This window comes from Macaca fascicularis, chromosome 1, assembly GCF_037993035.2.
Source record: "Macaca fascicularis isolate 582-1 chromosome 1, T2T-MFA8v1.1".
Lineage (NCBI taxonomy): Eukaryota > Metazoa > Chordata > Mammalia > Primates > Cercopithecidae > Macaca > Macaca fascicularis.
This window is the reverse complement of record NC_088375.1, coordinates 220,113,778-220,132,952: the sequence shown is the minus strand read 5'-3', so window position 1 is coordinate 220,132,952 and position 19,175 is coordinate 220,113,778. Positions and strand designations below refer to the sequence as shown.

The 19,175-nt window shown below is 49.2% G+C and overlaps 1 protein-coding gene and 1 long non-coding RNA gene across 11 annotated transcripts in view; both read left to right on the top strand.

The window, feature by feature from the left end:
- The first annotated feature begins 2,477 nt into the window (after positions 1 to 2,477).
- The window catches only part of TMEM51 (transmembrane protein 51), a 71,745-nt gene continuing 55,047 nt past the window's right edge, over positions 2,478 to 19,175 (top strand). For 4 of the 10 annotated variants that reach the window (XR_012425860.1, XM_074019667.1, XM_074019649.1 and 1 more), the window contains exon 1: positions 2,748 to 3,042. Coding sequence is in view for 1 of the 10 variants with exons in the window: in XM_074019667.1 (XP_073875768.1) it covers positions 2,790 to 3,042 (253 nt within the window). In the remaining 9 variants the exon portion in view is untranslated. Of the gene's footprint in view, positions 2,718 to 2,747; positions 3,043 to 3,685; positions 3,878 to 19,175 lie in introns of those variants that run through there. The other 6 variants (XR_012425862.1, XM_074019645.1, XM_074019658.1 and 3 more) reach the window with 3 other exon arrangements.
- Positions 5,185 to 10,636, top strand: LOC141408822 (uncharacterized). The gene is made up of 2 exons (XR_012425868.1): positions 5,185 to 6,420; positions 6,554 to 10,636. It is a non-coding gene; the product is annotated as an uncharacterized lncRNA (long non-coding RNA).

The window sequence follows — 19,175 nt, the reverse complement described above, 5'->3', positions numbered from 1 at the left end:
TGGGTCTTGGTCACTGACCAGGGACAGTTGAATATTTTTAAACACTGTCATTATTTACCCATTCAGCCAGAAAGAATAAAAATGTAATGCCACGGGAATTCTCAGAACAGCATCCTCTCCTCTTTGAATTCAGGCTTTCAGAACTAGACAGGCTAATGCTCCCAACAACTCATGTTCAGGCCACACTGGGCACTTTGTCACATACTAGTTCACCTGATCCCCGAGTTAGCCCTGGAAAATGGGTATTATTAGCATAGAGATGCTAATAATTTTTTTGATACATGAGGAAACTGAGGCTCAGAGAGGACAAGACATCTGCCCAAGGTCACACAGCTCACAATGGCAGAGGATTCAGAAACCAAAGACGAAGGTGATGGAATCCCGCCTTCTTTCTAAATCCATGACGTAGGCTATATCATGGTGTCTCTTCAGAGGTTTACCGTGAACAGTTAGCTAAAAAAGCAGGTGCAGTGAACATCTGCCTAGGTGACTGAGTTTGCAGGATGTATTAGTTTCCTCCTGCTGCTGTGACAAATTGTCCCAAACTTCATGGCTTAGAACAACACAATTAACTATCTTCTTACAGTTCTGGAGGTCAGATGTCCAAAACGGACCTGCAAATGCCTTCCCACCTCCAAATCATAAGGCAGACCCAAACCTGCCTTTTTGTGGATGCCAAGAGCTCCTTCTGGAGGCTCTGGCTGAGACTACATTCCTTTCCTTTTCTAGCTCCTAGAGGCTGCCCACATTCCTTGGCTACTGATCCTTGTCCAGCAACTGTAGCATTCTGATCTCTACTTCCATCATCAGGTCTCTCTCTCTAACTGTGACCCTCCTGCCTCCCTCTTGTAGGAACCCTTGTGACAACACTGGACCCACCAGGAAGATAAAAGATAATCTCCCTGTCCCAACATCCTTAACGGGATCCCATCTGCAAAGTCCCTTTTGCCACATAACCAGTTCTGGGGATCAGGTTGTGAACATCTTTGGGAAGCTATTATTCTGCCTGTCACCCAAGGGGGTTCCTAGCAGAGTGATTTAGAGCGAGGGCCCTGCAAAGACCCCAGATTCAAATACTTTATCACTTGCTAGCAGATCCAGTACCTAACTTCTCTGAGTCTTAACAGCCTCACCTGAAAAACTGGAATAATAGAATCTTCCTTCTAGGGCCGTTTTGAGTATCAAGTAACACAATGTATGACATGCACGTGAAACACAGTGTTCAATAAAAGGTAGGGAAGTGTCAGAGAAACTAACATGTAGAGGGAGAGGGCTGTGGAGGGGAGGAGGATAAGGAGAAACATGCTTTCTTTGGTAGCTTCTTCAGTTTTGCCTGGGCCTCAGCTTTGGCTGAGAATTTCGTCAGCCACTCCCCAGATCAGCCAGGGTGAGCCTGCTTAAATGGAACACTTTGAAGATGATATCCTGTGATACACAAGACCTGCCCAGTTGGGTCTGCAGCAGAGTGGGGCGGGTCTGGGATGATCCTGGCATGGAAAAGTACAGCAGCTCTTTGCCTTCAGATTAGGAGCTGGGACTGCAGTTCTGACATTATCACCCTCCTGCCCCCACCCCAGGCCTCTCCAAAGTCCGTCTTGCAGAGTCAAATGAAAACCAGATTCCTGGTCTTATCTGAGAGCTACGTGACTGTTTCCTGTCACTCCTTTGGAGCCTGGGAAGGTCCCCACATGCATTGTCTAAACTTTAGGATGAACACACACAGCTCTTAAATGGGAGCGTATTATTATAAGTACATGCCTACACAAAGGGTTCTCCCCATTCACTAAAATCATGGGTTATTATTTGGGGCTTTCATTCATCCAACAAATATTCATTCAGCATTTGCAGGTGGCCAGGCAAGGTGAAACTTCTCCCAGCGTGGAGAGTATGTGCAGACAGTATGAATTATGCTATGGGAGGGAGAGCAGAAGCTCTGGAGTGGACCAACCTAGGTCTAGATCCTGACACTTCCCAGCCGTGTTTTCATTGGGCAAAATGACCTCACCTCCTTCAGCCTCAGCTTTCTCTTCCATAAAGTGGGCATGACCAATAACCACCTCCCAGGTTGTGAGGATTAAATGAGATGGTTCAGGGGATGTCGGTGGTAACCCCGTGCGTGGTTCATAGTAAGTAGGTGAGGAATAGCAGTTGCTGTTATAGACATGGAGACTGTTTCCCCAAATGTCTTCCCACCCCCAAATCATAAGGCAGATCCAAACTTGCCTTTTTGTGGACGCCAAGGTTCTGTTGAGCTGTTAGGGTGCAAGTTAAGGAGCCAGAATAGCGGGGTGGGGGGAGAAATGCCCACATGTTTCCACTCTGCAGGTATACACACGTGGACACCATATGTACCCATGAATTCCGCCTTTGGAAGTGAACTTGATTGCAGCCTATTTTCGTCTGGAGGCGGTGGATTCCCGGTAGGAGGCGCCTTCGGTCCTCGGCTCGATCCTGTGACGCCCGCCAGCTGCCTATCTGCTTCTCAGTGTTTGAACTCCAAAGGGCTAGACGCTCACCCAAGAAGGGGACCCCGGCCTGACCTCTCTCGGAATTCAAAAAAATCTAAGGTTGAGCGAGGGAATGGGAGCTGGCTCTTCCCTCTGTGTTTAGAATCCACGTTTTTTGGCGGTCTGGCTGAAACCAGCCCACCCTAGTTCGGGCGCCAGAGCAATGCGGTTCCGAGGGCAAATCTCCAAGGGGCGGAGGCAGAACCGCGGGTAAGAGGCGTCCGCGCAGACTTCGGGTTTGCCCTCCCCGGAGCCAGGACTCGGCGGCAGCTCTGGGCCTCCATGGATCCGAACAGAGACTGGCTGCCCGTCTGCCACTCGCGGGCTGGGAGAACGCCAGCCGGTGCCTTGCCGGGAAAGTTCTCGGCAAAGCTGGGGATGAGCCCTCAGCAGGGGAAGCTCCCGGTGGAGCGCGCCCCCATCCAGTGCCCGCGCGCAAGAACCCGAAATGGGCCCCACCTGGACGGGGACTCAGGCGTGCGAGCCCGAGAGCTCCCTGGGGACCAGGCATCAGGTGGGGACCCTGGACGAGGGGGTGAGCTGACTCGGTTTTTAAAAACTTGCTTCCTCCTTCCCTACTTCTGCCCATCACTCACCTCGCTGGGCACCAGCCCAGGGCAGAAGTGGGAGAAGGAGGCGGTGGCCTCCCCAGGAAGGAGGAGAGGTGAGTGTCTCGCCAGGTAAAGGCTGGCGGAGCTGTGCCTCGGCGTCTGCACCTGGTGTGGGACGGAAGCGGGTCTCCCAGCTCTACTTAAATCCCTAAAACCTGGGACTTCTGGCTTGAGACATTCCCCGACCACCACCCGTCACACACACGCGCGCACACACACACGCATGCACACCGATTATCTGGGCCCTAGGGAGGATGGGGGAGCAGGGCTCTATTTTCTCCCGGCCCCATCTTATCCAACTCGGCTGGCAAGGGTGGGGAAGAACTTAGGCCCAGCCCCCGGCCCGCACTCAGCGTACTCCAGCGGCGGACGCTGGGGAGTGGGTGCCCGCCCTGCTCAGCTGCGATCCCTCGCCTCGGGCCCGGGGGTGGCGCCGAGGGCCGGGAGGTAGGGTCGGCCGGTGGGCGGTGCTTCTCGGGGCTGGAGGCTGCTCCCGGCCGGCGCCGCCCTCCTCCTCCCGCGGTCCCTCCCTCCCTCACGCCGGCGCTCCCAGGCCGCGCTTCCTGCGTCCCCATCGCGGTCCCCGAGAGGGCAGTTCGCTCTCTCCGCCACCGCGTTCCCTCGGCTGAGAATCCTCCGAATCCCAGCCCCGCGATCGCGGCGCCCCCCGAGGAGGCCGCCCGGGTGGGGCGCGGGGGTCGCGAAGCCCCCAGCCCCGGGCCGCCCAGCCGAGACGGAGCCGGACCCGCCGCCTCCCGGGTGAGTCTGAGCCGCCGCGCCTTGCGCCCGCCGCTTCCCGCGGAGCGCTGTGCGTTCCCCTCCGGGCCGGGTAAGGGGGCCGAGGCCCGTCTGGGTCGCCTGTCCGTCCGTCCGTCCGTCCGTCCGCCGAGTGCTTCCCGTCTGGGGTCGACCACCTGGAGGACTCCGCACCCCGCACCCTCTGCGACCGCGCCCCGCCGGTGCGGGACACTCCCGCCTCCCGGGCACCGCGCCCGGCCAGCTGGCCTCGGCTGGTGAAGGCAGCTGGCCTTGGGGGCCCCCTGTTGGCGGGGACAGGTGCTCTCCGCCCGGCGGGCTTCGAACCCTTGGCCTCGTCAGAAGCGCTTTCAGCGCGTGGTTAGGAGCAGAAATTCCTAGTAGGTCCCAGGAAACCACCTTGGCGCTTTGCTCGCGCATCCCTTACTGTATGGAAGTCGGGTCCTTTTAGGGATTTAGATTCGTGTGTGTGTGCGTGTGTGTGTGTGTGTGTGTGTGTCGCTCTACAAGCAAACACGGGGGTAAAGAATCTGGCGTGAGCAAAGTGGATTTAAAGTCCTTCCCTGAGCGCATCGATCGCTTTCTTCATCTGTGAAATGGACATGATAACGTCCCAGGGTGCGGCGGGGCATTCATGCCGAGCACCCAGCAAGCACTCCGCGGTAAGTTCGGTTACGCATAAATCTGATCTCAAATCAGCGCACAAACGGGAGGCGGTTGGCCCGGCGTGCCAGGTCTGCATTACAGGATAATGGTCTCTTTCCCAACCAGGGGTGGGGGCGAGAGACCTGACCCTTCCCCCCACGGTTTCCCCAGGGATCAGCCCTGGGGTGCCCTGCGCAGCGTTCCGAGGTGCCTGTGACGGTGCGTGGTACTGCAGGTCCTTCCCAACAGAGCTGGAGGTCTGGCTGCTGGGAACCCGGGCGCTGCCGGAGTGGTGTGGCGGGGACGAGGTGGGCGGGGCCGGGACCCGAACCGGCGGAGGTGGGTCAGCGGGTGGAAGGATTGCCCCTCTAGGGCCTGCCGGCTTCTGGCTTTCCTTTTGAATGGGTTACCTGGAGAACAGCTTGTCTAGGGAACTTTTGGCCCTGGAACCGTGAACAGCTTTCACACCCCGGAAACCTGTCGCAGGAGGGTCCTGACCTATTGGGACAGAGCCCCTGTCCCTTCAAATATCTCACTCCACCAATTGACAGGTACCCCCAGACTAGGAGAAAAGGCCAAAGAAAGAGAAAGAGAGGAGGCTGCTGGTGAATCTGCTCCTCATGGCTTCGGAGCTGACAGCTCCCTGTTCGGGTATCTGCCTCCCTGTTCGGGTATCTGCCTCCCTGTTCGGGTATCTGGGGTCTGCCCCACTGATCCAGAGCCCAGGAGTCTCAGGGAGCCCCTAGCCGAGGGAGGAAGTCAGGGATACTTATGACAAGTGTTGCAGAATTGGCGATACAGTCAGGCCACACCACTTGCTGGCTGTGTGACCTGATCTCTCTGAGCCTCAGTTTCTTCATCTGTAAAATGGGATGATGACCTCCAACAGCAAGGTGGGGTATTTGTGCCTAGCACATTTAGTACTCTATAGTAAGATATGTCACAGGGCTTATGCAAGAACAGAAGAAAGGAAATAACTCAGGAGGTCCTGCTAAGAAAAGAGTATTGGAGTATTCATCAGGGAACTGGAGTCCCCCCAGGGGACAGGGGAGGAAGGGTGTCTGGGCAGATGGAAACGCACAGGCAAAAGCACAGAGACAGAAGAGTGCCTGGGGTGTGCCGGGCTGGGGAAGGTGCTCAGGCAGTGGAGGGTGCGGAAATGTAAAGGGAATGGAGGGTCTGGAGTGAGCTGGACTGGACAGGTGGGGCCTTTATTGGAATCATTCAACATATGTTGGCTGAGCACCTTCTGTGGGCCAGGCACTGTTCTAGGTGCTCAACAAAGATGAACGACATGGAGAAAGATGTCCCTTTCATTCAAGTTCTCTAAGCAGGGAAGTCATCTGATCCCATCCATACATTAAGAAGATAATTCTGGCTGCCTGGAAGTAGGTGAGGATCCTGGAGAAGACTCCTAGGAGAGAGAGGCTGGCCTGTGGGTTGGTGGGGGTGGTGGGAATGAATGGGGGAGCTGGATGGGAGGCCAATACAGGAAGCAGAGAGTCATATGTGGCCTTCACTCATGACTGCTGGTCAAGGATAAGACTCTGGGGTTCTACATGAGGCCCAGACTGCCAGCCTGGTCTTCTGCCAGAGAGAAGTAGTGAGTGAGTGTCTGGGATATTGGCAGGACCCAAGCCCCTCCAGCTGCGACTTTCTGGTTCTCTGGCTCCAGATGTCACGAGGCCTGGGAGTTTCTCTGTCTGCGTGAGGGATGGGAAAGCTGGAGCAGAGGCCAGCTGGAGCTTCTGAGGCTCCCGTTTTAATAGGATGTGTTTGTGGTCAGTGTTCCTCCCTCCCTCTGCAGGGCTGGCTGTAAACACCTCAGACCTCTTGGGCTGGAAGAGGCCAGAGTGTGAGGAGCTTTAGTGTGGATTCTCTTCCTCCAGCCCCAAATTAAGGTGGGAGTCATGGGGACGAGAAGCATGGTGCCGGGAAAGTTGCAAAAGTTTAGATGCCTTCTGACTTGGGATGTGGTATGGGGGCTGCTTCTGGCCGCTGACTTTTGCTTTCGCTTTTGTTTCTGCTCTGAAGCTTGGAGGAATCCTCCTTGCCGTGAAAGCTGTGAGAATATCCTCCTCCATGCTTTAAGTCTCCCTTTGCTTGGAGGGAAGAGGAAGATCCTAGAATGTCTCAGGTGCGGAGGACAGTCAGGTCATCAGAAACATCATTCTCATTTGACAAACAAAACTCAGAGAGGGAATGGAACTTACCCAAGGACACACAGCAGTTCGGCAGCAGAACTGGGACTGGAACCCAGCCCTCCTTGACTCCCTTCTAGGGTCTTTTGTGTTCACCTAGGAGGCCTGGCCACATTTAGGACCGAGACTCTTTTGGGCCCCAGGTTTCTCAACCTCTCAGTCTTTCAAGTGGCTCTGTGGAGTAGAGCTCCTCCCCAGGCTGGACAGGTGGCCCAGCCTACCCTGCCAATGTTTTATTCTCCCTTCGCCTGGATTGAGCCCTCGCTGCCATGGCCACCCCTCCTGGGAGCTCTTGCTCCTGAGAAAGAAACCGGTCATTTGTTTGGAAGAAACAAGCCACCTGTTTGGTTTCCCAGTACCAGGCCACACAGCCCTGTCCCTCCCAGACGGCCCCAAGATGCTGACCAGAGGTAGCCCTCTGAGGGTCTCTCCTGAGCTCCCCTGACCCTCGACTCCACCTCCCCTCAGCTCCCGCCTCAACACTGCTGGTTTGCCCTCGCCTTCTATCTGTGATGTTTACTTGGGCGGAGCAACCTGAAGTGTCCACATTCTCTCTTGCCCTGGATTTATCAGACTTAGCAGCCCTTAAACCTGAATGCTGGAAGCTTTAGATCTTAGAATATCAGGGCCAGAGGGATCTTAGCCATCAGAAAATCCACTCTGCTTATTTGACAACTGGGGAGACCAAGACCCAGGGAAGAGGAGACTCGCCTGAGATCACAGCTGGGACCCGAATCCGAGGTTCTGGAGTTTGTCTCGAATGATTTTGAGGATGATTCTTGAAAAACAAAACAGAGCACCCTCCCCCTCCAAGATCCCCTTTCTCTCTGCACTCCACACTACCAGGTGTTTTTGTGGTGTCCGTGGCGACATGGCCAGGAGGAGTGAGGGCTGAGGGTCCTGAAAGATGAGGCGTGCACATTGAGGAGTGTATCTGCGCATTTCCAGGTCCTGTCTGTTCAAACTGGCATTAACACCATGGCAGGAGCTAGTGAGTGCATTTATCTGGCACTCCCTTAGCCAGACTTGATAATGTGCCTTTGGATGGCAGGCTTTTAAAGTTGTTTTCGTCCCCCAATTACAAAAGAAGTACGTGTTCCTTGTAAAAACGAGCAGATGACATCGTGAAGGCTGGCGACCACCGTTAATATTGTGGCGTTTTATTCAGGTTTTTGTTTGCTGAGCTGTTTCATGTCCTGGTTTGTTGTTGTTTTGTTTTTGAAAAAATAGAGACAAGGTCTCCGTGTGTTGCCCAGGCTAGTCTCGAACTCCTGGGCTCAAGTGATCCTCCCACCTCAGCCTCCCAAAGTGCTGAGATTCCAGGCAAGAGCCACTATGCCCAGCCCGTATCCTGGTTTTTCAATTCATCGTTACTGTGCCTGTTATCTTCATGTGATAATATGAGTGACTTCACACAGGGTCTAACCTGTGGGTCTCACGTGTTTCCACCCCCTTGATGGCCAGCAGGTATTCCCTTGGCCTAAACCCTGTGACGCTGTGCAAAGTGCAAAGACATTTCTGATTCGCCACTGTGGGAGTCCAGAGGGCCAGTTTCCTGCATCACTGTGGGGTTTGGGAAAGCAATTCTCTCTGAACTCTTAGAAATGGAAGCCATGGCTATCTGGGCGTGATGGGTGTGACCCAAATTCACACAGAGGGAGGGAGAGAGCTTTGTTTCTTCTGACTTTTACGTATTTATTTATTTTTGCTGTGTTTGTTTTAACCCATCCAAGTGCTGCCACCCCACCATCACTGCCCCTTGCCCCAAATCTCCCTGGGATTAGGCATGGGGTTAGGCAAGTGCAGGTCTCTAGAAAAATCGGTATTTGGCATACTCATCTCCAAACCCTGGCTCTTGCAGAGGAGGTGTTTCAATGGCAAAGATGTGCAGAGAATTTGCTTCCTAGTGGGTTGATTCAGGTAGGACACCCCACCCTGGGGACAGGATGGGGTGCGGTCTCTGTCACTGTCTACCAGGATCACAGCTTTGTTAATGCCATAAATCGTCAGTACTGGAAGTACTAGTGTCTTGGAGATTTTCTAAGCTCATGTTTACAGACTGTGGACAGCCACTTATTAGTGGATTTTGGCATCGTTAAGTGGTTTTCCGCTGGCTTTTTAAAAGTGAAGTAGAAGACAGTGGACTAGAAAAGAGAATGCATTTCCTGTGGCGAGAAATATTCACTAGTAAAACTGTAAGTTACCTGTTTGTGGATGTGCACTGAGTCACTAGGTAAAAATGTATCTCCTACTGCATGGTAAGAACCTTGGGCAATGTAGCTCCGGTTCACTGGTTTTTATACTGTGATCCTGGGAAACCTTGAATGGGTCCTAGAAGCAACTCAGGGGTTTGCAGGGACAGAGCTGAGTGGTGGAGGTGGGGCCAACAGGAAGGAAGCTCGGCTTATGCTAAGGATACAAAACATCCACTTTTAAAAACTCTGTGACTTTAAAAATAAAACAGAAAGTTGGAAGCCATTGTTCATCTAGCCTCCTCAATTCTTAGAAGAAGAAACGGAGGCCACAAAACAGACAGGCTGGGGCCTTTGCTGCGGGAGGAGGTGGCACTCAGGCCTCACATTGAGGAGAATCTACAAATGTGGGCCCTTGACCCCTCCACAAATGAGCGACTCAAATCACACGTTCACGATGCAGGCTGTGACCCCTACAGGCCCCACTGTCGTGTGCACCAGGAATTCACGTTTATCCCAAAGCCTGTCACTCTCACGCCAACAGCCCAGTTTATATTGCTGAGATGCACAAAGCATTAATTTTTTCAATGCCACATTTCAAACAAAGAAGTGTTAATAACCCTGTTCTGGCATTTCTTTTTTTTGTTTTGTTTTGTTTTATTTTTTGAGACAGAGTCTTGCTCTGTCGCCAGGCTAGAATGCAGTGGTACAATCTTGGCTCACAGCAACCTCCACCTCCCCGGTTTAAGCAATTCTCCTACCTCAGCCTCCCGAGTAGCTGGGATTACAGGCACACACCACCACACCCAGCTAATTTTTTTTTTTTTTGAGACGGAGTCTCGCTCTGTCGCCCAGGCTGGAGTGCAGTGGTACGGTCTTGGGTCACCGCAAGCTCCACCTCCCAGGTTCATGCCATTCTCTTGCCTCAGCCTCCTGAGTAGCTGGGACTACAGGCACCAGCCATCACGCCTGGCTAATTTTTTGTATTTTTAGTAGAGACGGGGTTTCACTGTGTTAGCCAGGATGGTCTCGATCTCCTGACCTCGTGATCCACCCGCCTCGGCCTCCCAAAGTGCTGGGATTACAGGCATGAGCCACCGTGCCCAGCCTAATTTTTGTATCTTTAGTGGAGATGGGATTTCACCATGTTGGCCAGGATGGTCTCGATCTCTTGACCTAGTGATCTGCCCGCCTCAGCCTCCCAAAGTGCTGGGATTACAGGCTTGAACCACCACACCTAGCCTTCTTCTTTTTTTAATGTCCCCAGAGCTTTACCACTGGAAGCTTCCCAGGCCCATCCTCTGACCCGAGAGGCCTTTGAGATGATAAATCCAGGATCACCAAATCCTGGCAGAACCTGGCAGAATGAGAACTTACCACGTGGGGCAAGTTCTTTTTTTTAAGATCGTGGACTCACATAATGTGCAGTTTTAGATGTCTCCAGGAGGTTTTGCTATTTCCTCTACTCAACAGGTAAAATTAGGTGGCTCTAAATCTTGGGGAATTTTATGTCTTTTCCGTGTTTTTCTCCTCACATCTGGTCTAGGGAGGGGTGCAGAGAAGCGGGTGGGATTTACTTGCCTTACCTTATCCTACGTTTTCCTCGTTAGACCTGTGCTGGTTAGGGTGTGGGGCATGGTTTGTTGACATTTGGTGCAGGAAAATGACTTTGTTTTATTTTATTTATTTATTTATCTATTTATTTATTTTGAGACAGAGTCTCACTCTGTTGCCCAGGCTGGAGTGCAGTGGTGCAATCTTGGCTCATTGCAACCTCTGCCTCCTGGATTCAAGTGATTCTCCTGCCTCAGCCTCCAGAGTAACTGGGACTACAGGCACATGCCACCATGCCTGGCCAATTTTTGTATTTTTAGTCCAGATAGGGTTTCGCCATGTTGGCCAAGCTGGTCTTGAACTCCTGACCTCAAGTGATCCCCCTGCCTTGGCTTCTCAAAGTGCTAGGATTACAGGCGTGAGCCACCACACCCAGCCAGAACATGATTTTAAAAAACAAAATGAACACGCAAACTTTCTTAAGTTACCATAAGATACCTCACCTATAGCTTCATTAAAACCGCCTGCAATTTGGAGAGAAGCTGTTAGGTACTGGAACTGCCTGTGGGTAATTATTGTTTTCAAACAGTAATTCTCTTCTTTTGGGGAAAGTTGCCTGTAGCTAAACACAGGCGCCATCACTTTAAACAAATCTTCTGATACATATGGTGTGCCAGGCACTGAGCCCAGGAACAAGGGAGAGTCAGGCCCTGCCCCCCGCCCCGATGGAGCTGATCCCCCGCGGGGGACGGCAGGGATTGTACCTTAACAACATGTGAATAAAGGTGACGAAGCACAGCCCACGAAGGAGGAGGCTTAACCCAAACTTGGAGAGTCAGGAAGGATTTTCAGAAACAGTGCAGTCTGAGCTGAAATGGGGAGCGGGGAGGGGAGGTGCAGCCGCCGCCAAAGGTCTTCCTGGGGAGGCAACTGCGTGTGCAAAGTCCCCAAGGTGTGAGACAGCTTCATTCACACAGGCCAATACTGAGTGTAGAAACACTACCCTCAGGGCAGATGCTGATGGCACAGGTGGAAAAAGTATTTTATATAGTTTCTTCCTAAAAGTCATTTTGGGGGCTGGGCATGGTGGCTCATGCCTGTAATCCCAGCACTTTGGGAGGCCGCGGAGGGCGTATCACTTGAGGTTAGGAGTTCATGACTAGCCTGGCCAACATGGTGAAACCCCGTCTCTACTACAAATACAAAAATTAGTGTGGTGGCACGCGCCTGAAGTCCCAGCTACTCGGGAGGCTGAGGCACAAAAATCGCTTGAACCTGGGAGGCAGAGGTTGCAGTGAGCCGAGATGGCACCACTGCACTTCAGCCTGGGCAACAGAGTGAGACTCCCTCTCAAAAAAAAATAAATAAATAAAACAAAAAAGGTCATTTTGGCTCTGGCAGTTTCTCAAAATATTAAAATCAAATCACTGTGGGATCCAGCAGTTTCACTTCTGGGTGCATACTTGTCTTAGTCCATTTGTGTTGCTGTAAAGAAATACCTGAGATTGGGTAATTTATAAAGAAAAAAGGTTTATTGGCCGGGTGCGGTGGCTCACGCCTGTAATCCCAGCACTTTGGGAAACCGAGGTGGGCAAATCACGAGGTCAAGAGATTGAGGACCATCCTGGACAACGTGGTGAAACCCAGTCTTTACTAAAAATACAAAAATTAGCCGGGCGTGGTGGTGGGCACCTGTAGTCACAGCTACTCAGGAGGCTGGGGCAGGAGAATCACTTGAACCCGGGAGGCTGAGGTTGCAGTGAGCTGAGATGGAGCCACTGCACTCTAGCCTGGCAACAGCAAGACTCCATCTCAAAAGAAGAGAGAAAGAGGTTTATCCAGCCCACGGATATACAAGGCTGTACAAGAAGCATGACATCAGCATCTGCTTCTAGTGAGGGCCTCAGGAAGCTTCCGCCTCAGGCGGAAGGAGAGCAGGCGTCATGTGGTGAGAGAGAAGAGGAGAGAGGGAGTGGGGAGCAGACTCTTTAACAACCAGATCTTTGGGTACCAAGCCATTCAACAGGGATCCACCCCTATCAACCAAACATCCACCAGGCCCCACCTCCAACATTGGGGATCAAATTTCTCTTCTTTTTTTGAGACAGAGTCTTACTCTGTCACCCAGGCTGGAGTGCAGTGGCACAATCTTGGCTCATTGCAACCTCTGCCTCCTGGGTTCAAGCGATTCTCATGCCTCAGCCTCCTGAGTAGCTGGGATTACAGACATGTACCACCATGTCCAGCTAATTTTTGTATTTTTAGTAGAGATAGGGTTTCACCATGTTGGCCAGGCTGGTCTTGAACTCCTGGCCTCGAGTGATCCACCAGCCTTGGCCTCCCAAAGTGCTGGGATTACAGGCGTGGCCACTGTATCCAGCTTGGGGATCAAATTTCAACGTGAGATTTGGAGAGGACCAATGTCCACACTATATCAATACTCAAAAGAATTGAAAACAGGTTTTTGAAGAGATATTTGTACACCCATGTTTATATGAGCATTACTCATAGTAGCTAAACTATGAAAACAACCGAAGTATCCATCAAAGGATGAATAAACAAAATGTGGTCTATCCATACAATGGAATATGATTCAGCCTCCACATGGAAGGAAATTCTGACATCATGCTGTAACATGGACGAACCTTGAGGACATCATGCTAAGTGAAATAAGCCAGTCACAAAGAGGCAGATACTACATGATTCTACTGGTATGAGGAACCTAGAGCAGTCGACATCATAGAGATGGAAAGTAGAATGTCAGTTGCCAGGGGCTGGGGGAAGGGCAATGGGGATTTAGGGTTTAATGGGTAAGGAGTTTCAGTTTTGTAAAATGAAAGCGTTCTGTGAATGCATGATGGTGATGGTTACACAGCAGTATGAATGTACTTAATGCCACTGAACTGTTCATGGAAAAATGGTTAAGATAGTCAACTTTATGTTATGTGCATTTTATCACAATAAAAAGTTGGTGGCGGGGAGTCATTTTGGAAACAAGACTCAGATATTCATTCGGCCATATCATTCATTGCGTTCTCTCTACAGACCAGGTGTTCTTCCAGGCTTTGGGGGAAAACGGTGCTAAGAGAGGCTCAGTTCCTGCCTTCTTGGAGCTTATACCTTATTAGGCAGCAGGGAAGAGTCAGTCAAGTAGGAAACCAACATGTAACATAACAAATCAATGACATGTCAAATGCACTGATCTGAAATCTTTGCCACTTCCCTACTGCTGGCGGGATCAAGCCGAGGCTAAGCTCTTTAACTTTCAGTAAAGCCCGGACTTCTTAGAGTCAGCCTCGGTTAATCTTTCCAGACCTATTACTGCTGCCTTACCCCCACTTCAACTGCATCAGTCACAAGGAACCACTTTCCACCCCCACCTACCTCGTACCCCTGCTCAAAGCCAGGAACTTTGGTGGCTTTTTTCCTTTCTGTTCCTTCTGCTTTTCTTTCTAGACTGCCCAGAAGTTTCAATTCCAGAAGTTTATCCTAAGAAAACAATTAATGAGTATAAGGAGTTAGTTTCAACACTGTTATTTTTTGTAATAATAGCAACAAAATTAGAAACCCCTTTTGTTTGTTTTTAATCTGTCCAGTGACAGTCCTAGCCAAGACTCTTTAAATATATTTTTGTTTAATTTTGGAATAATTTTAGATTTATAGAAAAGTTGCAAAGGTAATATGGGGCATTTTTGTCTACCCTTCACACCCAACTTCCCCTAATGTTGGCCTTTTTTTTTTTTTTTTTTTTTTTTTTGGTGAGACAGAGTCTCACTCTGTTACCCCAGGCTGGAGTATAGTGGCATGATCTCCACTCACTGCAACCTCCACCTCCTGGATTCAAGGGATTCTCCTGCCTCAGCCTCCCGAGTAGCTGGGATTACAGGCATGCGCCACCATGCCTGGCTAATTGTTGTATTTTTAGTGAAGACGGGGAGTTTCACCATGTTGGCCAGGCTGGTCTCGAACTCCTGACTTTAGGTGATCCGCCCACCTTGGCCTCCCAGAGAGCTGGGATTACAGGTGTGAGCCACCACGCCCAGCCTAATGTTGACATCTTATATAACCGTATTATGCTTATCAAAGCTAAGAAATTGACATCACAACTAAACTACAGACTTTATTTAGATTTCACCAATTTTCCCACTGCATTTTTATTCTCCAGGATCCAATTCAAGATGCCACATTGCATTTGGTCATCTTGTCTCCTTAGTAACTTCCGAACTATGACACTTTCTCAGTCTTTTCTTAAATTTCATGACCTTGAGAACTTTGAAGAGTACTGGTTAGTGTTTTGCAGAACTTCCCTGAATTTGGGTTTGCCTGATGTCTTCTCGTGACTGTACTAGGCCTTTGGGTTTTGGGAAAGAATCCTAGAAAGGTGAAGTGTGCTTCTCATTGAATCATGTTAGAATGGAAATTATATCAGTGTAACTTCTTATTGATGACATCAGCCTTGGTCTCTTGGTTAAGGTGGTGTCTGCCATGTTTCTCTACTGTAAAGTTACTACAGCCCCTTCTTGGAAGGGTATTCTTTAACATGAGAGTGAAAGGTAACATTATAACAGAGATTATTGAAAATGATTTGTAGATTAGGCTCCTAAAATTTAAAAACTTTGATATATCAAATGATAAACTGGGGACAATATTTGCAACACAGAACAGACAAGGGATTGTGTTCTGAATACATGCAGGAGCTTTGCTTTTTTTGCTCTTTTTTTCTTTTTGAGACAGAGTCTCGCTCTGTCGCCAGGCCGAAGTGCAGTGGCACGATCTCAGCTCACTGCAACCTCCACCTCCCGGGTTCAAGTGATTCTCCTGCCTCAGCCTCCCAAGTAGCTGGAACTACGGGTGTGCACCACCACGCCGAGCTAATTTTTGTATTTGTAGTAGAGATGAGGTTTCACCATGTTGGCCAGGGTGGTCTCCACCTCTTGACCTCATGATCCGCCCTCCTCGGCCTCCCAAAGTGCTGAGATTACAGGCATGAGCCACTGCACCCAGCCTGCTTTTCTAGTTAGTAAGGAAAAGCTGAATGCCCTAGTTGAGAAATGGGCTAAATAAGAAATGCTGAGGTTGGGCACAGTGGCTGACACCTGCAATCCCAACGTTTTGGGAGGCTGAGGAAAGAAGATCGCTTGAGTCCAGGAGTTTGAGATCAGCCTGGGCAACGTGGTGAGACCTCGTCTCTATAAAAAATGAACAAAATTGGTCGGGCGCGGTGGCTCACGCTTGTAATCCAAGCACGTTGGGAGGCCGAGGTGGGCGGATCATGAGGTCAGGAGATCGAGACCATCCTGGCTAACATGGTGAAACTCCGTCTCTACTAAAAATACAAAAAAATTAGCCGGGCGTGGTGGTGGGCACCTGTAGTCCCAGCTACTTGGGAGGCTGACGCAGGAGAATGGTGTGAACCTAGGAGGCGGAGCTTGCAGTGAGCCAAGACCACGCCACTGCACTGCAGCCTGGGTGACAGAGTGAGACTCTGCCTCAAAAAAGAAAAAAAAAATGAACAAAATTAGTTGGGCATGGTGGCATGCACCTGTAGTCTCAGCTGCTTGGGAAGCTGAGGTGGGAGGATTACATGAGCCCAGGAGGTAGAGGCTACAGTGAGCCGTGACTATGCCACTGCACTCCAGCCTGGGTGACCCTGTCTCTAAAAAAGAAGAAGAAATGCTGGTGGCCAGTTAGAACATGGGCAAAAAAAAGAATCAGTGTTCAACCTCATTGTATTAAAGGAAATGCCGATTAGAACAATGCCGTCTTTCACAGAGGAAATCTAGAATGTTTTAAAAGTTTTAAAATTTTAATTTAAATAATACTAACTGGGAGGTAGTGCTTTCAGGAGCTCAGCGTAGAAGTATAAACTGGAGAACAGTCTGAAAATTCAGGCCCAAACCTTTAAAACACTTAGCTTTAAAACACTTTCAATTCCAAGATTTTAACCTTGTTATTAAAATCTTCAATACCAAGATTTTATCCCGAGGTAACAATTTATGGTTGGATAAGGAGTTAATTTCAACACTATTTTTTTATAATAGCAATAAAACTAGAAATCAAATATATTTGCAGCAACAGGGAATTGGTGACATAAATTGCAGCTCTTTCATATACTGAAGTGGTCCTCAACCGCTAAAAATTCCAGTGTTGATGAATACTGGTGATATGAAAGATTGTTCATTATATATCAAATTTTTAAAAATTAAGGTTATACTGGGAGGCAGAGGTTGCGATGAGCCGAGATTGCACCACTGCACTCCAGCTTGAGTGACAGAGTGGGATTTTGTCTCAAAAAAATGTTAGGGTTATAAAACTATTGCAACAATATCCCATTTTTGTAAAAAAAAACAGAAAAAGTATTTTGATTACATAGCACACAAGAAAGCATGGAGACCATCATAGATATTTATCAGCAGTTATGGATGGGAGTGGCCATGGGGGGTTTTGATATTCTTTCTGCTAGTCTATATTTAACTAATTTTTATTTCATAAACAAGCATTGTTTTCATAACAAGAGAAAACTGTTGTTGATAACACCCTCTCCTCCCATTTGGAACTTTAGTGACCTGTGCTGAAGACCCATAGGCTTGTTATGCATCCCACAGGGATTACTGCCAGGCAAGGTGCTTTGGGAACTGTAGAGAACTTTGAAGACATCAGCTGCCGCTCCTGGTGACTGGTTTACCCTTCAGACTTCGAGTATCTGGGCCTCCCTTCTTAGACTTAGGAAGCTGAGATAGGAGCATGGTGGAAGCCACAGCAGCCATAGCCAACTAAGAAAATACTCACCCCAAGGCTGGGCGCGGTGGCTCACGCTGTAATCCCAGCACTTTGGGAGGCCGAGGCGAGTGGATCACTTGAGATCAGGAGTTTGAGACCAGCCTGGCCAACATGGTGAAACCCTGTCTCTACTAAAAATACAAAATTAGCTGGGCATGGTGGCAGGTGCCTGTAATCCCAGATACTTGGGAGGCTGAGGCAGGAGAACCCCCTTGAACCCAGGAGGCAGAGGTTGCAGTGAGCCAAGATCACAGCACTACACTCTAGTCTGGATGACAGAGTGAGACTCTATGTCAAAAAAGAAAGGAAGAAAGAAAATACTCGCCCAGCATTGTATTTTATATACACATATGTAATTTTCAATTTGAACATAGTTCGATGAGTTTTGACAAACACAGGCAGTCATGTAACCATCACCACAATCAAGATGTAGAAAAGTTCCATCACCCCCCAAATTCTCTCCTGCTGCTTCTTTGCAGTCTTTCCTATCTCCACCCCCCAGCAGCCACTGATCTGTTTTCTGTCCTTATAGTTTTGCCGTTTCTAGGATATCACGTAAATAGAATCATACAGTATGGTGCCTCTGGAGCCTGGCTGCTTCTGCTCAGTAGAATACATTTGAGGTTTCCCCACACTGCATTTATTCCATGGTATAAATGTGCAGGACCACAGTTTACTTATCCCTTCACCTGTTAAAAGGATATTTGGATTGTGTCTACTTTTTGGTGATTATGATTAAACATTCAGAGGTTTTTAGTATCAGTGTATGTTTTCATTTCTCTTGGGCAAATACCTAGGAGTGGAATTGTTGGGTTTGTATGTGAGTGTATGTTTATATGAAATGACCAAACTTAGAAGGTTTGGGCCAGTTCCTCTGGCCAGCACCAGGGCTATGCAGGGACCTGATGAAACATTGATAATATCCTCCCCTGCCATTTGGAATTTCAGTGACCTATGTCGAAGACCCGGTAGAAACCATTTGTCTTTTCTGGAGTGACGCTTTCACTTTGCCAGCTGATGTGGGTTTCACCCTGCTAGGGAGGAGGTTGACCGCCTCCCCGTTGATGACTCTCCCCTTCCCATATCACAGACATGGAAATGACCATGAGTAGTGATAGTTCTTAACTTAAATAACTTTTTCATTAACTCTTTTTCTTTAATTAGGAAACTAATATATGCACATGATATAAAAAATCAAACGGTGTAAAAGGATATCCAAAGAAAAAACATCCATCTCCCTCTCATTCCAGGCTCCCAGTCCCTTATACAAGAGGTAGCCACCATCTGCGATTTCTTGTATATACTTCTAGAAATTGTCTCTGCATATAATGATGCTTTATATGCTGCTTTTAGATGCTTGCCTGGTCATCAAAGCAATAAAGTATTACAGTGGTCAGGATCATGATGAAATTGTTGGGTAATGTCAAACTTGTAATAACTTCTATGAGAGTCCTCAATCACCTTTAAGGACCCGCTCACCACCTGAAATTGTCTGTCAAGCATTCTCTGTCAAGTATTCTATCTCTGCATTTATCTGTGGCAGGTCAGTAGCGTTCATCAGATTCTCAAAGGGGTCTGTGCACCAAAAGAAAGAAGAGGGGTAGGGAAGAAAAGAAGGAAGGAAGGACTATAGAGGCAGTCTTTTACAGACAAATGGTAGATAAATGTAGAATGAGCTTGGATACATTTGCAATTAGCTGTAACTCAGAATGTATAAGTTCCCATTTTACGTATTATTGCCCCTTGGTTTTATGATTGGAAGCCGGTAGAACCCTTGATTTAACAGCATAGGCTAAGTTTTGTCTTGGGCTAAGAGGAACTGTGCCTGGCTGAGCCAAGAGGGACAAAGGCCATGGAGTTCTGCAACCTTGCCTGTGTGTTCAGACTGACTCACTGTGTCTGAGGAAGTCTGTTGGTAGCTTTACAACA